General features: G+C 33.5%; 1 protein-coding gene across 3 annotated transcripts in view; it reads right to left on the reverse strand.

Annotated features, from left to right (window-relative positions):
* Nucleotides 1-9,635: 9,635 nt before the first annotated feature.
* The window catches only part of LOC129219331 (uncharacterized), a 235,281-nt gene continuing 220,299 nt past the window's right edge, over nucleotides 9,636-24,617 (reverse strand). For all 3 annotated transcript variants that reach the window (XM_054853689.1, XM_054853690.1, XM_054853688.1), the window contains exons 10-12: nucleotides 23,097-23,227; nucleotides 21,456-21,622; nucleotides 9,636-15,255 (exon numbers count right to left, since the gene is read on the reverse strand). In XM_054853689.1, the coding sequence (XP_054709664.1) occupies nucleotides 21,479-21,622; nucleotides 23,097-23,227 (275 nt within the window). In that variant the 3' untranslated portion in view covers nucleotides 9,636-15,255; nucleotides 21,456-21,478. The remainder of the gene's footprint in view (nucleotides 15,256-21,455; nucleotides 21,623-23,096; nucleotides 23,228-24,617) is intronic.

Here is a 24,617-nt window from a genome sequence, read left to right on the forward strand (position 1 = left end):
TATATATATATATATATATATAAACTTTACCTTGACATCGTAAAATGTGCCGCCCCCTAATATATGCCGCCACAGGTGGTAGCACGGTGCCTACACCAATTTTTAACCTTTTGAAGTCGGGGCCTCCTATAAACTACTACATAACGTAACTGACAACCCACCTGAGTTGAGCACTAATTTAACTAAATGCGAAATTAGTCTTTAAATCTATCCTCTCTATCGATTTCTCCAGGATCCCTTATACCGGGACTTGAAGACCATTAGACGACAGGGAGAAGTATACCGTTTCAAACAGAAAAAGAATAATTTTCCTAATCTGTACAGGCGTCTTCTAGTAATTGGGGAGCATAGTACATAAAAAAAATTCCAACTAAGTCTGTAAATTAATATTACCTTAACTGTAAATTAAGCTGAAGGCGTCATGAAATATTAAATCTAGAATACTAGTCAAACTTAAGAAATCGGACGCCAGTTACGATATATTTATTAAGGAAAATAAATTTAATCTTCGGAGGGAGCGCGGGAGGATTTTTGTCTTAAATTCCCCTTGAATTTAACACTAAATATATTTCAAAACTGAAATATTAAAAAAAAAAAAAACTTCGATGACTAAATGAAGTTATTTATTAGCAAAAAGAAAAAAAAAGAAAAAAATATAATAAAATAATTAATTCAACTATTTTCTTAGCAAAATGCATTTAATTTACTGATTTGCTACATGAGCAAGAAATACATTAGTAAGACAAAATTAAAATTAGCAGGCGGCGCCGTGAAAATCAAACCCCGATGCGAGAGAATTATATACGTATTAAGATAAATAAATACCTTTGTGCTGAATAGTAAAGTCAGAACAAACAACGTAAGTAGAAGCACAAATTTGTAAATTACAGCAGACACGTGTTTCGGCGTTACAGGGAACGCCTTTTTCAATGCAAAAAATAATGAGCTTATGGATGAAAAGACATCCGACAAAAGCCAAGAGCAGATAAGCATGCAGCTTAAAAGATAAAAACAGCGGATTAGCCAAACACCAATGACAAAGTTATAAACCGATTAGGAACCAATAGGAATGCAAGCAAAGGCCAGGAGCTTTCTCTTAGGTACGAACCCAGAAAGAAAGAATTCAATTGGACAAGGATTAAGCCGAAGCTTAAACAAAAAGAAAAGAAATTGTCAGTAACCGTGAACCGCAAGAAAGGAAAAGCAGAATGGAAAACCAAGAAATAAAATAAACAGAAACAAAAAAATATTCGAAAAAAGGAAAAATAAAGATAAATAGAAGAAAATTGGGGGGGGGGGGGGGGGGTGTCAATCAAGACAAAAAGGTAAAAATAAACAAAGGAAGATAGATAAAAATGAGTGGGAAAAAAGGGGAGTATTAAAGATATGGGAGCCAAATGTTAGAAAAATATGGAACTGAACTAAGATCGTTAACTAAGTTAGAACTGTTCCTCAAAATATGAAAGGATTCCCAAAAGTCAAGATCTGATGAATTGGGGCATTTTTGGATAATCTGATAAGAGTTAAAATCAAAAGAGTGATTCGAATCCCAACAATGTTGAGCAATACTAGACTTATTTAATTGTTGTTTTTTCACATAATTTTGATGCTCTTTCAAGCGAATTTTTAAAGCACGCCGAGTCTGTCCAATATAGGCAAGTTTACAACTACAATTAATTCTATAAATTCCACAACAATTAAGAGGGTGAATAGGATCTTTAAGAGAAGAGAATGAAAGTTTATTAATAGGAGAGAACACCACGTGGAATTGGAAACGTTTTAGAATCTTAGCAACACGATAGCTTACAGATGGAAAGAATGGCAAAACAACCAAATTCTTTCTGATGAAGGTTCGGTTAAGAACATTAGTTTGGGATTTATTTGAAAGTTTTTTATAAATGGAATCAATCAAAGTTGGCGGATAGTCTCTATCAATTGCCACAGCTTTAAGATAATTAAGTTCCACTTTAAGAAGTTCCGACGAAGAACAAATATTAATTGCGCGATAAACAAAAGAATTGAAAGCAGAATATTTTTGATTTGGAGGATGAGACGATAGTCTATGAGGAGGTAAAGAGACAGCAAAAGGTTTGCGATAAACAGTAGTTCCAAAACCAATTTCAGTACGAGAAACAAGTACATCAAGAAATGAAATGCAATTATTCCGTTCTTTCTCACAAGAAAACTGAATATGAGGATCAATGGAGTTTAAAATAGATAAAACCTCTCTTAAAGATCCTATTCACACTCTTAATTGTTGTGGAATTTATAGAATTAATTGTAGTTGTAAACTTGCCTATATTGGACAGACTCGGCGTGCTTTAAAAATTCGCTTGAAAGAGCATCAAAATTATGTGAAAAAACAATTAAATAAGTCTAGTATTGCTCAACATTGTTGGGATTCGAATCACTCTTTTGATTTTAACTCTTATCAGATTATCCAAAAATGCCCCAATTCATCAGATCTTGACTTTTGGGAATCCTTTCATATTTTGAGGAACAGTTCTAACTTAGTTAACGATCTTAGTTCAGTTCCATATTTTTCTAACATTTGGCTCCCATATCTTTAATACTCCCCCTTTTTTTCCCACTCATTTTTATCTATCTTTCTTTGTTTATTTTTACCTTTTTGTCTTGATTGACACCCCCCCCCCCCCAATTTTCTTCTATTTATCTTTATTTTTCCTTTTTTCGAATATTTTTTGTTTCTGTTTATTTTATTTCTTGGTTTTCCATTCTGCTTTTCCTTTCTTGCGGTTCACGGTTACTGACAATTTCTTTTCTTTTTGTTTAAGCTTCGGCTTAATCCTTGTCCAATTGAATTCTTTCTTTCTGGGTTCGTACCTAAGAGAAAGCTCCTGGCCTTTGCTTGCATTCCTATTGGTTCCTGATCGGTTTATAACTTTGTCATTGGTGTTTGGCTAATCCGGTGTTTTTATCTTTTAAGCTGCATGCTTATCTGCTCTTGGCTTTTGTCGGATGTCTTTTCATCCATAAGCTCATTATTTTTGCATTGAAAAAGGCGTTCCCTGTAACGCCGAAACACGTGTCTGCGGTTATTTACAAATTTGTGCTTCTACTTACGTTGTTTGTTCTGACTTTACTATTCAGCACAAAGGTATTTATTTATCTCTTTATCTTAAATGCACAATAGTTGTTGAAACTTTCTCTTTTTAATTCTATCTTCACAAACTTTAAATGAAACAGTGCTCTTAGGTGTCATTATATTTCGTCAACTTTACCATATAGAATGAAAAAAAAAAAGGAAAATGAGTAGTAGTTATTTGTATAAGTGATGTTTAGCATAGTACGGTGTGGGACCGGTTTTCCGGTCCTTGCCAGCGCTCTCACACCCCTGTTGCGGGACGAGTGCGATCCACAGCGGTAAGGCTACGGTTTTACCGGGCTGTCGGACGTACTAGTCTGAGGGCAGAGGGTTTTCGGCTAGGCGTGAAGGGCCTTTTTCAAGGCCGTGTTGCTGATCGCCGTCTCTTCTTCTACGACTATGGCTGACCTCTCATCTTTCTATCGACATCCGGATGACGACTCCGCATCAGACCTTGATGATGACGAGTATGATACGACCTGCACTGACACCTCCCGGCGAGCAGATTTTCGGAAAGAGCCGGTAAGTCATTCTAAATTTACCTCTTTGTTGCATGATTTTAATTGGAGCAGGAAAGGTATAAACAACAAAATCAGGATAGCTAGAAATGTAAATGAACTTTTGGCCCTAAGGGAAATGTTATCAACCCTCATAGATGTGTACAACTTCAATATTGACAAGAAAAATCATAGGACTTACAACAAAATTCTCAAACAGGATAGAGAAATTGTTGATAAAATCATTGCTATGCAAGCTCAACTCTACCTAGATACCAACAATACCCCCGATGCTGACGCTAGGGACATGGATCTCTCCTCCCCCCTCAAAAAGATTAGAGAAAAGCGAGGACTAAGCGATAGTGAAAATGATGAAAATGTTGACGATTTTAAAACCCCCCGCAAAAACAAAATTGCTAGGAACACTACCAGTGAAGACTTCCCCCCCTCTCCCAGTTAAAAATTCCTTCCAGAACCTTCCTGTGGAAGAAATCGTTCCGTCTACCAGCTCTGCTCAAAGCAAGAATGAAATAGCCCCCCGCCAAAACTTTCGAAACCCCGAGCACAAGCATGTCCCCCCAATCAACATATATAACCCCCCCAAACCCTTTGATCTTCTAAAAGATCTTAATAATTCAATGAACATCAACTGCACAGGGAAAACTGGCAAAAACCCCCAAACCAAAGAACCCGTTTTAATTATTTATCCCCCCAATGCAGACTCCTATCGCAAAGTTAGGAAATACATAGACGATCACGCCCTTGAATCCCACACCCACCCCCTTAATGAAGACAAAGACCTTATTATAGTGATTAGAGGCCTCCCTATTGACACCCCTATTGAAGAAATTAAATCAGAACTTGAAACCATGCAATTCAACATTAAACGCATCACTCAAATGAAAAGAGGTAAAGACCAATCCCCCATGCCCTTATTTGTTGTACACCTTCCAAAAGATGACAAAAATAAAAACATCTTCAATATTGAAAGCATCTCCTGCATTAGAGTTAAAATCGAACCACTCAAAAGGAAAAATGGTAGAATTATTCAATGTTTTCGCTGCCAACAGCATGGCCACTCCAGTCGCTGCTGCACCAGGGCCCCTAAATGTTTAAAATGCGCCAGTTACCATCTGACCTATACTTGTACAAAACCCTTTGATGAACCACCCAAATGTGCCCTTTGCTCTGGCGAGCATACCTCTAATTCTCAAGATTGCCCTCTTCGTCCAAAATTAAAAACCTCAAACTCCAACAACATCTGGACTAACCGCAGTGAAGCGGCTGAAATTCTAAAAAATGCCAAAATCAACGACAACACTTCCCCCCTCTTACCCCCACTAGATCTCCAAAGTCTTGTGCAAAATTCCTCATCCAACTTGAGTATTGATACCTCCAACCCCACCCTTGCTGCTGTTAACACAATATTCCAAAACATGATCCAAAACATGCAGGCCTTACAGGTCATTTTCACCCAACTCCTCAATAATGGCCCAAACTAACGCCTTGCGGTTGGTTTCCTGGAATGCCTTTAGCCTCGTTTCCAAAATCTGCGAGCTTCGCGATTTTGTTGCTGATTATGACCCCGATCTTGTTCTCATTCAGGAAACCCACCTTAAGGCCGGGACCAAAGTCCAAATCCCCAATTTTTCTTGTTATCGTAATGACCGCCTCACTGGCAGGGGCGGCGGTACCCTAATTTTTGTCAGAAATAGTCTGACCCATTATGACAACCCCATCTCCACCCCCTCCCTAGAAAATACCAATATTACCATTGAACTTAATAACACTAAAATTAATGTCTGCTCCATGTACATCCCCCCAAACCACAATCCCACTGCCCAAGACTTTGACAAGATCACCAAGCAGCATGGGAACTTTATTATTTTTGGCGATCTCAACGCCAGGCACAGACTTTGGAACTCTGGTCTCGAAAATAACAAAGGTCAATTTGTCTATAACTATGCCACCGACAACCACTATCATATTCTTGCCCCTTCCTCCCCCACCTATTATGGCTCCCTTGCACCTTCCACAATTGATATAGCTATCACCAACATTGATCTCCCCTACCTCATCACTACTGATCATCTTTTGTCTTCCGACCACAACCCCGTTTTCCTCACCTTTTCTACTACCACCCACCTCCCAAAACACACCTACATCTCCAGGTCCACCAACTGGAATAAGTTTCACGACCTCCTTCATCACAGCATCCAGGGTAACCCAAGACTTGAGTCTGTCGCTGACATCGACAATGAAATTCATAATATCACCAACACTCTCTGCAGCACCTTCGATGCCTGCACCACCAACATCCATACTTCCTCCCCTCCCCTCAGACTCCCCCCCCATATCCGTAGGCTCATTAGGAATAAAAACAGACTTAAAAAGCTGTGGAGGACCACTGCTTACCCCCCCTATAAAAACGAAATCAACCACCTTCAAACTGTAATTAAAGATCTCATTAAAGAGCACAGAACTAATTCCTGGAACTCCTTCATCAAAAATCTCCCCCCTGACAACAAAACCCTTTACCGACTCTCCCGCAACCTCAGGAACCCCAGAACCCCCATCCCCCCCCTCACGACCCCCAACGGTACTGCAACAACTGACGAAGAGAAGGCAAATGCCTTTGCGGATATCTTTCAAAGCAATTTCACCAACACCCTGTCCTCTCAGCTTGACAATGATGTTACATCTACAGTCTATCAGTATCTTTGTTCCAACTCCAACCCCCCCTCTCATAGCTTCTGTACCCCCTCCGACATAAACAACATCGTTAGAAACCTTCAAAACAAAAAGTCCTCTGGGCACGACAATATCACCACCAAAATGCTCAAAAACACCCCCATCAATGTCATTACCAACATTACCAAGATCATCAATAGCAGTCTACGTCTTTGTTACTTCCCAAATGCCTGGAAGCATGCCATCGTCGTGTGCATTCATAAAAAGAAAACCAGCAGAACCAATATTAATAACTACCGCCCCATCAGCCTCCTGAGTGTTCTCGGTAAGATCTTCGAAAAAATTATTAAACAAAGACTCATGGATTTTTGCACACAAAACAACATCATTCAAAACGAACAATTTGGCTACAAGCCCAAACACTCTAGTATACACCAACTCCTCAGAAATGTTAACTTTGTTATTGATGGCTTCAACAACCGCCAATACTCTGTCGGAGCCTTTCTGGATATCAGCAAGGCCTTCGACAGGGTCTGGCATCTTGGCATCATCTACAAGCTCATCATGCATAAATTTCCCACTTATCTTGTCTTTTTAATTTACAACTATCTCCAAAATAGAACTTTTCAAGTTAAACTCAGCCCCTCCCTTTCTCAGGTTCGCCCCATAACGGCCGGAGTCCCCCAAGGCAGTGTGATTGGACCAGTACTTTTCAACATTTTTATGTCTGACCTCCCCCTCCACCCCCAAACCACTCTCTCCCTTTTTGCGGACGATCTTTCCATTCTTGCAAAACACTGGTCTAGAAATTTCGCCCGCAAAATGCTTCAAAAACACATCGACGTCATTGTCGAATGGTACTCAAATTGGAAACTTGATATAAACACAAACAAAACCCAAACCATCTTCTTCGCAAAGGGCAAAGCCAACCACCCCAAGCAAATTCACATTAATGGTAATAACATTTCATACTCCTCAGAAGTCAACTACCTCGGGATCACCCTAGACAGTAAAATGAACTTCTCTAAACACAAAAACAATCAAATAGACAAAACCGCATTCCGCACCCATCAAATGAACTCTCTTCTAAACAAGTACTCCCACCTCCCCCACAATAGCAAACGCCTTCTTTATGTCACCATCCTCCGCCCTGTCCTCACCTACGCTGTCCAAATCTGGGGCTTCACTGCAAAGAATAACCTTAAAAGCCTCCAAACTACTCAGAACAAAATCCTAAGAAAAATCAGCAATGCCCCTTGGTTCATTAAAGGAAAAGATGTTCACCGCGACGCGGGAATAAGCTCCATCTCCCATCATGTAATCCAGCTCGCACGAAAATTCTTCGGAGACCTCCACCTTCACCCTAACCCCCTCATCAGAGATCAAGCTTTTTTCAATGATATCCTTTCCCCCAAGCACAAATACCCCGCTCACTGCAGACTCATCTCTTATGATACCCTCAGTACCAAAAATAATCCCCTCCCCAACCCGCAGCTCAAGTACCGTGCTCTCCTGCCCCCCTAGCCTGGATGTGCTCTTAGCACCAAAAAAAACTCGTAAAACTGAAAACAGCCCTTCCGGCTTCTTACAAAAACTGAAAAAACTCAAAAAAATGCGCCTGCGCACCAAAAAAAATCATAAAATACTCTAAAAATGTACAAAAAAATTTTTAAAATTTCGGAGAAAATGACTTTTAGTCAACCATAAAAATCTTGAAAACTTTTAAAATTCCCTGTTACTAGCCCTTCCAGGCTTCCCCCGCTCCCTTCCACTTCACTGGATCATTTTCAGCTGTTCTCCATTCCTACTTCTTTCATATTTTTGTTCTTTTCCAATTTTTGTTATGTGTGGCCCTGATGACGTCCTTTTTTTTTTTTTTTTTTTTTTTTCCACTACATCAATTATTGCATGCAACGCATACCTATCCTGCTCCAATAATCTAGCAACGAAGTCAGGTAAAAGGGGGCTCCCCCCTCCGCCTGTTCGATATTACATGGCTTGGCTTGGCTTTCTTGGCTTTTGTCGGATGTCTTTTCATCCATAAGCTCATTATTTTTTGCATTGAAAAAGGCGTTCCCTGTAACGCCGAAACACGTGTCTGCTGTAATTTACAAATTTGTGCTTCTACTTACGTTGTTTGTTCTGACTTTATTATATACGTATTGTTCAAAACAAGATACCTCCGTCGAAAAAATGCACCGTTCACGCCAAAACCACGTGACCTCCTGTGACGTATCGCGCAGTGACGAAAGCTGGTCTACGTAGCCACAACGTGTGAAATTTAAAGTTTCTTAGATTTCTCCTACACCCCTCAACAGATCCAGACAAAATTAACATGGGACCATCTGGGAAGCATACCCTTCCAAACAAAAAAAGAATTTTTCAAATCGGTCCAGTATTCTTGAAGTAATACGAAAACACACATAAAAAGCCGCTAGCCGAAATCATAACCTCCTTTTTTGAAGTCGGTTAAAAATAAAGCATTCCAAGATTTTAATTCCGATTTTATAGAAAATCAATAATTTGCGAGCATCTATTTGAAAAAAAGTCATATTTGTTTGATTTTGGCAGCATTTTAAAGCCTTTAAAAAAAGGCATAACATGAACTTTAATCGAAATTTGACGGATAACTAGAACCACTCCCTAATTCTTCATTTGAAGTTGATTTCATACTCTAAAACGAGGCTTATCTTCATTTTAAAAGTATTTTCTGCGATTTCTAGTCACGGAAACCCCGGGCCGTGATGCGTACTTCACATCTCAGATGCATTGAAGATCGGACGTTAGCGAAATACCGGGAGTGACCCAGACTTCAGGTGTAACAAAAACCGGGTGTGCGCATGCACCGTCATCTGATGCTTCGGTTTAGGTAGAACATCTATTGTGTACACCAGACAAAAACTTACCAGTGTTTTTGCTGCATTAAAAATAATAAACATTTTTTTTCTCTTATTCTTGTCCTGTCTTTCTTGAGCTTTGTATCGTCACTATCGAGTCAGGAAAGTGTTTCCGACCACGCATTGCTATGTGATTTCCCATCATCTAGGTGTACTCTATCTACCCTGAAAATCTGTAAACTCTGTACTGATACACCCTGTATATTAAGGCTTTCCTGAGGGACTCCCACCTGGTATGTCACGTCAGTGACAGGAACAGGGGACCCTCGGGGGGTAATGTATATTAAGGCCAAGTGTGGGCTTGATATGTGTTAAATAAATCAATAAAATACAAATTCATGAATAGATTACGAAAATTTTATTCAGATTTGTTATATATTACAAAATATTAAGATTTTAATACTAAAAAAAAAAAAAAAAAAATGAAGATATCAATATTTCGAATTTCATTAAAATAAAGTACAAAGTATCATCAAAACTTTTAGAACATCGGTCAAAATGATTTACTTGTGTATTAAAAAATATTTGGCAATACATTTGTGCGCTAAATACATTAGAGTAATTTTACAATGATAAAATTATCTTACTTTAAAATTGAATTAAAATTACTTAATTTTGTATGCATATATTCTAGAGTACTTTAAAAAAATAGGAATATGATGATTCAAGCAGTGTTGTACCGCTTTGAATTTTTGTACTGTGTGATAGATGAACACTTTTATGTAAGACATTTCCCAAGCATTTAATTAAATGCAAGAGTGCGTAGAATAAAAATACACAAACAGCTTGTTGTGTTCAAATGTATGCTTTGCTCTTGAAGCAAATATAGAAACATTTGTTTCTGAGTTCACATTTTAAAAGGAGCAGGGTTGCACTATTCTGCTCAATTTTACATTGCTTGATATTAATTATTTACAATCATGTAGGTCACCTTTTATTAAATTAAAATTCCATTGAAGTTAGTTTTATAGAGACATATTCTAAGATAATGTTGAATATAAAGACAAAATCTTTAAAAATTATATTTTCACACTTATTTTTGCAATACCTCAATTTTGTTTAAAAAAGAAGCTGCCCCCTTCTTGCACCAAGGTCTTCAATTTGGATGGAAAAAAAAAATTATAATACTTTAGAGAGTTGTAATTTTACTGAAGCATTACACATTTTCTGATTTTAAATATAATTCAAAGTAATGTTATCACATCATGTAACTGAAAACTTTACCAATAATATTGCTGATCTAAAACAATACAATACTATGGTATAAAAAGCTGTTAGTCTCTTCAACCAAACATTTTGTTACATGCAAATGCAGAGCACCTAAGAGCAACGATGCAACCCCCCCCCCCCAAAAAAAAAACCTAGAGCACCCCAAAAGAAATGAACAATTATCCCTAAAAATACTCCCTTGAAAATTTTCATGTTGCAGTTTGTGCCATGATTCCCCCCCCCCCCCCGGTCGGCACCTCTCAGAAATGCATCACTGCTGCTGTGATGAACATTAGAATAGAACTAGATTACCCTTGGGTTATGGACCGGGTAACTAAGGTATATACATTGAATAGTTGTACAATGTACCAGAAGCAAGGAGTATCTTTCATATATCCACCAGTATTTATAGGTCATATACTTATAAAGAAAGTGGTTTGAAACTCAATGAATCACTTAAGTTAATCCTGTACTACCAGTTTACAGATGAATATCATTAGTAATGTTTTTTGAAAGGAAAAAAAAAATATTTCAAGCATAAGTAATATTCTAAACACCCTTAATTACGTATATTTTGTTTGTATAAGGTTACAAAAGGTAAAATTGCCATTTTCCTTGACACAACTTGCTTTTAAAAAGAAGTCAAGTGGTTTTGAATTTAAAAATTACCCGACTTTCTCATGACCCTTTTTTCAAAAAAAAGTAAAGTTTCTCCTGATACCTTCAATACATATAAGAAATACATAAACTCCCAGTTTTTGCTTCTTGTACTAAAATATAAGTAAGTAACATGCTATAGCTGCCAATCACAAAGGATGATAATTTGGAAGATTATACACATGGCACATATAGCAATAATTGTGATAAGGTTTGAAGGTTTTCAATGTACTTGTGGAATGAAGCACATTTTTGAAAATGAATTAAAAGCTGAACTGTTAATATTACTTGAACATTAACTCTAAAAATACTAAATTTTTAGGAAAATACAGACAGAAAAGCTGCAAACTTCAGAAAATCAAAAACAAAATTATAAAAAAAATAAGCTGACGTCTATTAGGCAGATTTTAAAATTAACAGTACAAATTTTAGTTGTACGCAAAAAAAAAAAAAAAAAAAAAAAAAAAAAACCTACTGCAAAAACAAAGTACTATGTCAGTTACAAAATAAAGTTTATGATCTATCAAAACAATGTCTCAGTTTACACAAGTCAGTTTTGAAACGTTTCTTCAATACTGATGAAAAATATTAGAAAAGATTACTTAATTATTTGCTTCAAAGCAGCTCTATCAGAAAATAATTTTGTAACACATTTTAAGAATTGCAGGAATAGATATTTTATCTATTTTAATGAATAAAAATACTCTTTTAGAGAGAGGCCACACACACATACATATAAAATACAGAGTAAGGACAAAAAAAAAAAAAAAAAAAAATCATGAAAAATCAAAAACTACATTTTAATTTTATTCTTTGTTTGATGGTGCTTTGTTGAAAATTAAAGGAAAACTTCACACATTATATTCATTTTAAGAAAAAATTACTTGTCCGATAGAGCAATGTATTTTAGAGAAAGAGCACACTTTCCTCCCATATGAACAACTATTCAAAGCATTATGTTTTTTGAGCAAAGTGTTTTAGGCAGCACCAAAAGAAGATATTTTTTTTTAGAAGGGGGGGAAGGATAGTTCGGCAAATTAAATTAAGATAGAGTTTATAAAATTTGACTGTGGAAGCTTTTAATCAGATTGTGCCTTTTATTTTTCATGAAAGTTTGTAAAACTTTTCGTTCATTTTTTAAAAAAAGATTGGCATTTTGTATCTGAATCTCTGTCTGACAAATATGCCAATTACAAGACTTATCTAGGTTAGTGAAAATTTGATTTTCCTGGTTTTCTCAGTGGCTTGGCACTTTAGAAGCTCTTTGTCTGCCATTTTTGTAAAACATAACTTTTTCAACTCAATATGCTGAAATACTTATAAGACAAAGAGAGAAAATTTCAAAAATTAAGAAATAATGAGATCTTTAATGACATTGTAAACATTTACTAAATTCATAAGCGCAATTTTATGAGCAAACTTAGCACAAACTAGTATTTAAATACTTTATAAAGGGGAAAAATTGCAGTAAAACACATTTGCTAAAAACAATGTAAGAATATATCCCAGAAAATTTTGGAAATTCAATGGCTACAAAAATTATTTTAGATTTAAAACAAATAACTATTGAGTTTCTATAGTGCAATATTTTGTGTCTAGAAGAAAGGGGACTACAATGCCTTAAAACTGCTACGAAACACTATTGTTGGAAATAAGAGGCTGGAAAACAGTCTCTCACAAGTCTATTCACAAAATTGTAATGTTGTAAAGCTTTTACTCAATCTAGAGTATTCAAGCAATTACATCAAATTTTAAACAATTTAGTTGATAAGATGAAATAAAAATCCAATTCACTGAAATACTGAAACATGATTTATAAGCTTTAAATTGTGATATACCAGATCTCCTCAAGTAACAGATGTTTGCTGTTATAAATGCCATAGCAAAACTATAATCTGAAAACTTATGTTTTGCATTCTCCAAAAAGTTAAAACTTAATTTCAAATGAGCATGCATTAATTAAAAATTGCATTATGCACCTACTGAAATTTTTGCAATTCAAGGTTGCCAGAAAGTTCATTTTTATGTAAACTAAATGTCTGTAAGAGTGTAAAATTGTAATATTCTGGATTTGACGTTTCCATCCTAATGATTGATAAAGTAATAAAACTTCTCATGTGAATTGCAATGTAACTTCCAGGTAAAAGCCAGAATGAGTCATTCTTTGGCCAATTGATAGAACATACTTATTTACCAGCACTTTATCCCTAGATACCTTGAAGTCTTCGCCTTATGACACCCGGCGTTGAGCTATCAAGAAGAAGCAGTATGTGGATACTGTTGCTCTGCAGGCAAGTATGTGCAAAGTTTTCCAACATCATATGCCACAGTCGCTAAAGTGAGTGATAAAAGGACATGGATGGGCATTAAGCTGTGCAAGGTTTCTGGTGGTGCACATACAGATCTTATAGACAAACATCTGTAAGCATTATTAAAGTTTCAATGAATTAACTTCATGCTTAAATTGACTTTCTGGAAAGCCAGTACAATCTAATTTTATGAAGTTGACAATGTTTTGTACTTAGTTTTTATATCTATTTTAGTTTTTCACCTTTGTTCGTGTACCTATTGACAACAGATTTTAGAAACTTCTTAAAAAGGCACAACATATTTTGTAAAAACTATTGATCATAAAAGATGTGTGTGTTAGTGTAGTCTTCTTGAATGGGATTCTTTGTTTTTTTTTTTTTTTTTTTGGAAATGGTTCAAAAAAACTAGCCAATTATATTAGAAAATTAACTACATATTAACCATAGAAAAGTATCTTATTTACATTATGTGACTATTTTTATTTGCTTTATTTTAAGTAAAATTTATTTGTAGTTGTATAAAATTATCAGCTTTAATACATTAATCAGTTTCAAAATCGGAGATATTGGTAAAATATTCTGCAAAGAATGCAGATATGAAATGTATTTAAGTTAATTAGCTGAATGCAAAAACAAATATACTTAGCTTAAATTTATTTTATGCTAGTCTAGTGTGTTATTGACTTTTAAAGAAACCGCAATGAATATCTAATTAAACTAATAACAAGAGTAAATAAAATAGTAAAATGCAGCTTACACAACCAATCTTTCAAAGAATCTATAAATGGAACACTATATCAATGAATTGGAAGATGGAACATTTCGAACAAATAGTAAAAACTTTATCTTGTATTTCATATAAAAGCCATGAGCAATGGAATCAACTTTTGACACATCATTAAAACAGACTACGAAATTGTTCTATCACATATAATTTTAATGAAGTACATTTCCTGTGATACTCCAATGAAAAATAAAAAATAATATGACTAAGCTCTTTAGAAACATGCAAGAATAACAAACACAACATGACACAAATATTAAGATATTCTAAAAATTAAAACTTTAAAGTGTAAAAAATCATCAATAAACATTTCAAATTAAAAACCAGATGCTATAGATTGAAAAATAAAATTCAGCAATTTTTTTTTAATTTAAAAATTCCATGAACAGCATTAAAATTTCTTAAACTTGTTTCATTACTTATTTTTTTCTCCAAGAACCAGCTCTAGGGAGAGTTGAAAAACTGCTTTAATATCAAAACAAGCTATTGATAACAAGGTTTAGTATTACACTAAAATTTTAAATAAAACATTTAGGTAAATTTTGAAATTGCAAACATAAACAACTTATTTCATTTGGTTAATAATAATCAAAATTTTAATTTACAAAATAGTTCATTTTTTAACAAAGCACTCAAATAACAGTATTAGAAATGAATATGAGATACTTTTAACAAGTATTTTCCACACAAAACATATTTCACATCAAAAGATGTATCAAAAGATGAACATGTTACGTATACTTGTACAAGCATCTTGAAGGGTCAACAAATATTTTGAAAATCAATTCAGAACAATAGATGCTTAACGTTACAGCTGCATAAAAGAAAAATTACAAAACATTATTTTACTCCAATAGCCTTTACCACATGTATAAGTATGTAATGAAACATCATGATTTACATCCAGAAACAGGTGAACAATGCTGGTAATATTACAGCATTAGATGAAAATATCAATTCTGATTTTAACACGGAAACATTCGAGCCTTTTTGACAGTGCTCATTATTTCACAAACAGGATCAAGTTCGTTAAAGTTGAAAACAAGAAAAAGAACTTCCATGATAAAGTTCTGTAACCCATACACCAGTTGAAAGATATCAGAGTCTGAAAAACCATGAGAGAAATTTGTTAATAAATCATAAAATAACAACTGATAACATAATTAAATTCATTTATAGTAAAAAAAAAAACTAAATTTGCTACAAAGTGAGCATAACGTGAGGACTGAGTTGTAGCATGTACACTGATTAACGAAGAAAGACAGTTTGATTTAGCATTATAATTGCCAAAATCTTAGTTTCAAGACTAAATTTTTTTCATTTTGGAAAAGAAGCTGTACAATATAGATCAAACGTGTATACATTGTATATACATTGATCTTTTAAATCATAAAACTGGGATACATATTTTGACTTAACAATTATGATCGTTGAACAAAACCATACCTGCTTGGTATGCTAAGTGCTAATGACAAGAGATACAAGATTTTAATTTTGAAGTATCAATTTCATGTTAGTTATCTTTTAAAAACTTGCAGATATAAAGTTTCTACTTCAAACAATTTTTTTTTTTGAGAATAGGTTCCACCACTTAACAGTTCAAATTGCGCAATTATCAAATTACTTCACATTAGTAGTGCACAATGTATATTAGTGTATGTATATTAGTTCACAATACGGAATTGTTCATTAATATTTTGAAATAAAAAATAACTATTTCAGAAAGTAATAATAAAGAACTAAATTTTAAATTTGCTGTTACACTACTATATTCCACAAGCGAAGTAGAAATATTAGTATTATATCCTCTCTGATGGGTCATTCTCCAGAATGTGTAACTTTTGAACGAAAATATTTTTAAATTTCAAAACCATTTCTTTTCTTTTTTTCATTCTTACATGAAAGTGTTACCTACTAGAAGTAACCGTAAACTATGGCCCGGCTAAATTTCAATTATTTTACTCGTAAATTAAAAAATACCTTGTTCAAGGAAAAAAAAGAAAAAAACTTTTAATGTTTTAAAATAGAGGCCAATTTAATATCAAAGAAGTAATTTTTTTAATTGCGCAAACAATGAGCTATTTTAATGATTAGTGTGAATCTAATACTAAGCTCTCTTAAAGTACAGCTTAAATTTCAGTTATCCTTTTAATTCAAATTTGTGTTGAAACATAGTATTAACATATTTCCAAATTAGTAAATTTGAGAATATACTGGTAATTTATAATTTTGGTAGATTGTTTAAAATTGATGTTTTTCCCCTCCATCATTTTTTCTCACCTCAGAAATAATGACATTGATTAAGGTCTGTCATGGAGGTGAGATTCATGCAGGTGAGGAATTTTCCATTAATATAGGCCTAATGGATAAATTTTTCAGGGAAAGAAATTTTTTCTTTGTTGCTACAATCTGCACATGTTAAGCATATGGAAGCATGCACACATCTTTTTTCATCAATTTACATCCCTGAAATTCAAGTTCACAGAGGTGAGAATTCTCCACAACCACACTTGGTTTTTAAAATAAAATCTATCTTCTTGTTTTTCAACAAAAATGTTACAACTTTATGGCTGAAAATAAACAAGGGGGCTCCCATGATACATGGGAAATAAAATGTGATGTTATTACTGCCATCTGTTAATGATAAATGGCATTTTATGTTTGGGTAATGGAGGTGAGAATTTATTGTGTGATGTAATTCCTTATCCTATTAAAACGAACTAAAACAAAATACTAAGAATTAAATATACTTAAACAATCAGTATTTGATCCACTTGTGAAAGAAATAATAAATAAATATATACTTTTAAATTAACAAGTTATTTAGCAACATAAACAGTCACACCAGGTGTGCGACATGCTACAAAGGTGAGAGTGCTGTGAACCAAAAATATATTTAAATAAAAATTATTAAAAAATTGTTGGCAGGTTTTAATAGACATATATTTGCTGAAATTTAAAAACATTGGTGAATGAATTGTTCCTAAAAGTTTTTACTGGGGGGGGGGGGGGGGTAAGAGGCGTGTGACAGAAAAATTACACTTTTTGAAGAATGAAACTGATAGGTTTTTGTAAGATGACAGAAAGCAGTGAGAGGGGCTCAAGTCATTATTAGAATTTCAGAAAATATTTACTGCTATTTTCTTTAAGTTAAAGGAAAACTTGCTTATATAATTTTGTTCATTCTAAAATGATAAAAAAATGCAGTTAGAAAAGTAAAATTAGTAAAGTGCCTTTAAAAAGGCACCCAAAAAATAAGTTTTTAAAGCTGACATTAAAAAAAAAAAACAAATTTCAAAGATTACAAATTTATAATAGTCTTTTAGAAAGAGTTTTTCTTTTTTACTAAGAGCACAAATCGACTAATCAATTTCCAAAACATTTAATATTTAGATGAAAATTGAAAATGTTTTGTAACATAAACCTTAATTAGACTTTGGTTGGCCGGTTTTATAGGGTTTTTTTGGCACAAGAGTACATTAAGTGAAATGGGATTAACACGAAAACGTTTAACATGAAATGATATAGCAGCACCTTGCAATTTATTAAATCTTTCAGAATGAAAACTTTCTACCACGAAAAACTGCTTCAGTACCGTCAGTTCACTGTATAACTCTCTCAGTTGTTAACATTAAAAGCTGCTCTCCATTTTAAATGCTTATACCAGATGACACAGAAACAGTACACTTAGCGACAACATAACACTCAATAAAGCCTAGGTTTCTTTAATCAATGAGATATTCAAATGACAGTAAGTAAACTTAGATAACCAAAATATGACACACTCCAAATTGATATGAACCATTTCGATTTTACCAGCAGTAGTTTCATTTATCTCTGATTAAAATGGATAAAATATATCAACCATTTTTGAGTGATTCAAAGTGTTTAACTCGTAACAGGGGAGGTGAAAAGGTAGGACGTAACAAGGGATGTAAGGTCTCACAGACTGCTCTATTTATGAATTTTTGAAAAATCGTGTAATTAAGATACATTCCTGTAATTTTGCTGAGATGTTCTTTGAACTCTTATTAGCATGGGGGGGGGGGTGAGAAATATTTGAGTTTTGAATCGAAATGCGACTTTTCTGAGGAAATTTTGCTAGTCTTAAGATTTTTCGAAAAAATTATATGCTGCAGTAAATAACTAATTACTTGTAATAAAAATGAATCTATTATTTATTATTGATTTTATTTTAGTTGTTTAATATATTCAGAACATTTTGGTACCAGAAAATTGATTATATCATGTTAGAGGAAAATTTTGAAAACCCTTTAACTATTAGTATTTTGCGTCGTATTTCGAGGAATTATTCAGCCTTTATTGTCCCTAGAACATCAATGCGTAACGTTTGTAAACATCTCAACCTCATCTAGAATATTTTGCATCTTTTCCGCATAACGCAGCTAAAATAAATGAACCTATATCCGCTGATCTAACGTTAAGAGCTATGTCTACTACAGGGGTAGAAGTGATCGACTTGTCTCATATAGGACATTTTCCACAAAAAATATAGGACAAATATAGGACACTATATGATTAGTTTCGCTATGAAAAAAAAAATAATACATACATATTATTTATTTATTCTTATCAATGATTTTGTTTAAAAAAAACCCTCAAACAAAATTATAACTTACACCTGAAATGACTTTCCTGTAGTTGAAAGAATAATTTTGGATAAAAAGTGTACTTTGTAGATTTAAAAAAAAAAAAAGAACAAAGTGAAATTTATTGATAATTAACACAGCAACTCACAATTTTTGCAGGGATAGAAGTGTCACAAACATAGCTTATATAAATAAGTAAAAACCATCTTTGTGTTGAGAACTAACAGGAAATAACCAATGCTTTGTAGCACAAATATACAGATATTTTGTTCTATAAAATTCCACAAAAAAAAAGATTGCAAAAAGACTATTAGAACATTCCGATCAGAAAATGCACTGAACACAAAAATATAAGCGAAAACAAAAACCGAAAAATACCACGCTGGAAAACAAAACAAACTACTGTTACCAAACGCAAAATTCTAAAACCAACTTTAGAATTCGTTCTCGAAACTCCACCCACTACAGTGACGTCATATTGCTGTAGCCAATGAGAAAAGATGCCTGTTGCAGGATTTTTGTGAGCTGCGTTTTTTAATTTGAAATTCGTTTGCACACGTACTTTCGACGAAAAATCCGAAGTCAGATAGTTTATTTACAGTGGTTTTGAAGAAATTAATTGGATAAAAAACAGGAATACAGGAAATATACGACATTTTCCAAAAATATAGGAAATATAGGACGATTTTCATACTTTTTTTTGAAAATATAGGATATATAGGACCACTTCGACTCCTGCTACTACAGCCGAAAATCGTAACACTGAAGAGGAGGAGCGGTTTCACAGACCGCTTCTACAGAATGCAATGAAATTTAAACGAGATGCACTTGCTTTAAGATACTGATAAGCAAGGGGATGTTCAAGGATACAAAACAAAAAGCTATTGGGTAAAACCATTCAATCGGACTGAAAACAAAATAGGGGTGATCAGATGAACTTTTGAGCGGTCTGTGAGACCACACCTCCCCTGTTAAGGGTTAAGAATGCAATCATCGTTGGAGTTGTTTGTGCATTTAATACAGACAGATGTGTCATGAAACTTCTATACTAATTTCCTTTTCATTTCGGTATAAAATAAAGTAAATGATATGAATTACCAGAAGAAACAGGTTTTAAGTAGAAGGCAATGTAGAAGTCAAGTTGGAATTCAGCTGATGTACAAAAATAAAATTCTTCCTGATTTCCCATTTAATTTAGAAAATTAATAGAAGGGGACTTTTAATGCAAATGGTTACTAAGAGCTTATAGTACATTACATTTCTTAAACATATAGCCATTTTATGTGCATTAGAAGCTGTTCATAACAAATTGTACGTAATGAATGAACAGCAGCATAATTTTATGAAATAATACTCAGCTTCAAAAAATATTAAAGTGTTTACAAAATACCAGGGATGAGAGTGATCAGAGAGCAAAAAGGAGGAAATCCAAAAAAATTTCGTAAAAGGGATGATATCCAAAAAAAATTTCGTGAAAGGGATGATATCCAAAACCGCATCAAAACAGAACCTGAAAGCCATGATATTCAAAAAATCAACAAAAAATGGCTAATTTACCAGTTTTAAAGGTAATACGTATTTAATTGAGTATGAGTAATAAATTTGTACAATTTGCTGCATTGTACTATTTCTTTGCAAAAGTTTATTCCTAAATAAATCTAAATTTTGAAAAAGAGGCAACACTTTCTAACCCTTGAGTCCTTGAACAAAGGGTTGGGGGAGCCAGAAGTCAATCTTGGCTGCATCACACAATAGTGTCAACTTTTCATATTTTTTAGAGAAAAATACATTTTTTTTCATTAAAAGCATTTGATTTTATAGTGTTAAACGAGTGAGAACATAAATTTTAAAACTAGATCTGTTTGTAAAGTAAAAATTTACAACAGAGAGAAAAATCTAAAATTTCTTTATGCGGTAGAACATACTTTTCATAGTAAGAATTGAAAATAAATAAATATATATGTATATAAACGATTGGTTATCTTTTTCCTTGCATTTGAACCCAAAATTTGTTCTTGAAAACTTCCTAATACAATTTTGGAATAAAAAGAACAACTTGTAGCTGCCTCATTTAATCATGAAATTTCAAAACTTTTAACAGGTTGTAAAGCCTAAACCATTTGAGATTCACCATAAATATTTTTTACCCTTTCTTAAATACACAAAAAAAAGTAACCATGCCAAGTTACAAAAAAAATCGAGACTGTGGGTGCTGAGCCACATTTTTGATTGAGTTTTGTATTTTTTCTAAAATAAATTAAAGAAATGAAAGTATTATTGAAATGACGAATAAAATAAGCAGATATAAGGTAGTACATAGTAAAAAACCACCCAATATTAAAAATAATTGAAATACTTTCAGGATGCAAAAAGATTGAAATCTCAAACGAGGCATGCAACTTTCGGCGCAGCAAGTGTTTGACGTCGTTGGCATGATTCCAAAACGTACATTTTTGGCAGATATCAAGGAGGATGAAGATTCAAAGGGAAAAAATAGAACAAATAAGAAATCGGGGACCTAAAATTTCAAAAAAATCGTATTTTTTTTCCCGATTTTTGACAAAAATAAGGCCTGAAAGAGGCAAAAAAAAGGAGGAAAGGTTTTAAAAACCAACAGAAAAAGCCGGAATTCCAGAAAAAGCGGGAAAAATCTCATCCCTGAAATACACTAAAATGTTAAAATATAAAATTATACCCTGATATTGGTTCATCCAATTTCTAAAATGGCCTGTAAGCCAGAAGTTCTCCAGTGTTCAAGCGTCTTCTTGGTAGTTCACCAAACATCTCAGTACCATCACAAACACTGTTAGCAACTGCTCTAAAACTAGCTGCAATTTGCTCTGGATCAGTAAGATGTTGAATCTGAAAATTTAATAAAATTGCATTCGCACTTATGACTCAAGACACATTTCAGATCAGAATACAATAAATGACTTGAAGGCATCCAGGTTGTCTCTAGAACTCTCGAGTTTCAAAAATAATTTTGTTCCCTCGTTTGAACTTTTTAGCGAACTTAAATATTGGGGTTTATACAGGAAATATTTTTCAAGCTATACAATGATGAGTTTTTGAGTTGAATTTATGTCTCAATACATTAAAATTAAAAGTGCTTTCAACAAGTTTAAAGAAGAAATAAAAAAATCTATACCTAAAATGGGAGATGATATTATGCTTACACTGAGAATGAAATAAAATGTTTCTTACATCAGAGGCATGTCTTGTGTATAATTTGAGTTTCATAAACTAAAGCCGTTAGGTAAACACTGAAAACATAAAAAAGCCCTAAAATTTTTACAAAAACGAACTCATCTAAAAATACTGATTGTAAAAGCAGACCCTTTAAAGAATTAAAAAGAAAATCAAAATACACCACAGACAAAAATATTAGCTTTTATACTAGCATGAAATCATCTCGCATTTTAAACTGTTATTATAGCCTATTCAATAATTTAGTTTAACAAAAGGAGTCAGGTTTTGTACTTGTAATCTATGTTTTTATTCTTTTAGCGTCATAAGTCATGAGATTTTTGTGTCATCCTCTCGAAGCCAATTTACATGACATTTGAAGAGTAAAAATCACAAACCAAATTTTGTCTTTTAGTTAGCATCACATTTTGGCATTTGTGGAATTTTAAAACAGTACTAAACTGAAAGTTTTGATTGAAAGGAAAAATATTGAGTTTTATAGAGCTATTGTTTACAGTATAAAAATAAATGATAAAAAAGCTGACTATCCGAGCACCAGTTGGGCATCGGGGTTCAAAGCCTGATGCCACCAAATACCTGCAGAGAAAATGCAAAGTATGGGCTCATTAAATTCAAAGGTCCATAAGTCTTATGATGGAGCATTCATTAACAGTTACTTGGATATAGTTTCTGGAGACTATAACCCTCTTCAAAATTTTGCTTAAATTGTCGAGGTGGTGACGCCATCTATCAACACTAAGTCAAACTCCTTCCCATTTGGGAATCGCACTTTCTCAGAAGGCACTCACCTCTCTACTTAATTCCTTCTGAAATAGTTAAAGGGGCTTTGATCTCATTAGTAGCACTATTGCAACAATAACTATCAGCCCTGTTTCTTTCTAGGAACTTTTTAATCAGATAAAGGGGGGGGGGTATTCGAGACTATAAAATGATTTAACTTTTAGCAATAAAGGGGGAGGGGCAGGTTCTAATCGTTAATGAGGTCACTTTTGGGGTTTTACAGTAGTTTTAATAATTCAGAAAACTCTAAATCATAGAAAAAAACCTGGAAATATAAATTTTCATTTTTAAGAACATTAAATGCATCAAAATGTTTTAAATAATGCCATGTAATGAAAATCATACATACCGGTTCATCATCTTCTTCTGCAACCATGTAACGATTCAGATTAGTAAAAGCTGGAATGGACATTGGCAAAGAAGAAGGAAATGAAATCTGACTTTTTTCATTTATAACTTCATCTGAATTGTTGTCAGAACCTATATTTAGACAAATAAAAGTCTCAAAACATTGAAGCAAATGTAGCAAGAAACTAGTTTGATTACTTTAGTGATTAAAAAATACAGTCAGGCATTTAGGGGTTTCAGGAAGGGGGCCATTGTTCCCCCAGTTTACAGAAATCAAGGTATTTCAATATGTATCTGGACATAGTGTTTGTTGTTTTTCTACAGATTCACTGATAGGGGGGGGGGGGAGGAAAAATAATGAAAATATGAAGTTAAGAAAATGTGCACGAAGTTTTAAAAACAAAAACATAGAAAACTAACTTGATTTCAGATAAATATTTTTTTTATAGATCAGATAAGATTAAGTGATAATACTAATGTGTTTTTAAAATTAGAAGTTAAATACAAAGTGATAACCATTGGTGGAGTTAGGCTATTGTACCTAGGGGAACTAAGCCCCTAGCCAAAAAATAATTTGTCCCAAATTTAAAGATGAAAACAATATTGTATAAAGTCAGAAGACAGGAAGAAGAGAAATTTTTTTGAAATTGAATACTTAAAAACAATTTCAGTCAATCTTTGACAGTGTTAAGAGAGGAAAATCAGGGAAGGATATTTTCAGGGCCCTGTTCTGGGGAAATTTTTAAAATTTAGGTCAAAAATTGCTATTTTAAGCCATTTTCAGTAATGTTACAGGTAAAGGAAATGGGTTCTATTCCAATATCCTTTCAAAACTGAAATTAATTTTCAGTAATCTTTGATGATGTGAGAAAGGAAAGGACTCTTCTGTGAAATTTCGACAGGAAACTGAAAAACGCAATTGTAGGTCACCTTTGCTAATGCTGAGGGAGGAATATTCCTTTGAAAATAAACAAATTAATTGAAGTCTTTAAGATGCAGTTTTAGAATACCCTTGGTGACTCCAGGGGATCTGATGACTCATTCCAGAATAATTTTTTCAAATGAAGTCTTAAAAAGGAGGGGGTTTCACTCTGGATGTATTCACGAAACTGAAGTCAATTTTGGGCTTTCTTTGGTTGAAAGGTTTTTAGAGGACTCTAACAGAAATTTATGAAAAACTAAAATTTAAGCTATCTTCGTGACTTTAAGGAAATGGGGAAAATCTGGCTCTCTGGGAATTTTCTGGTGTTGAAGTTTGATAATCACAATTATTTAGGCTATCTTTTAGTATAACGTGATGATAAGGTTGAAATGACAAGGAAACTGATATTTAAAAAAAAAAAAAACAATTGATGATGAACAATTTTGAAATACTAAATTTGTAATATTTAAGAAACAATTTGGAAATCCTATGCAGCGATGTCATTGAAAACATTCTTATTCAGTTATAAACAACTGAGTGTTGCCACTCAAATAGAATTTTGATAAATAAAAAAAATCAGACCTTATATCAGGGAAATGC

Source organism: Uloborus diversus, chromosome 3 (genome assembly GCF_026930045.1).
Source record: "Uloborus diversus isolate 005 chromosome 3, Udiv.v.3.1, whole genome shotgun sequence".
NCBI classification, from domain to species: domain Eukaryota; kingdom Metazoa; phylum Arthropoda; class Arachnida; order Araneae; family Uloboridae; genus Uloborus; species Uloborus diversus.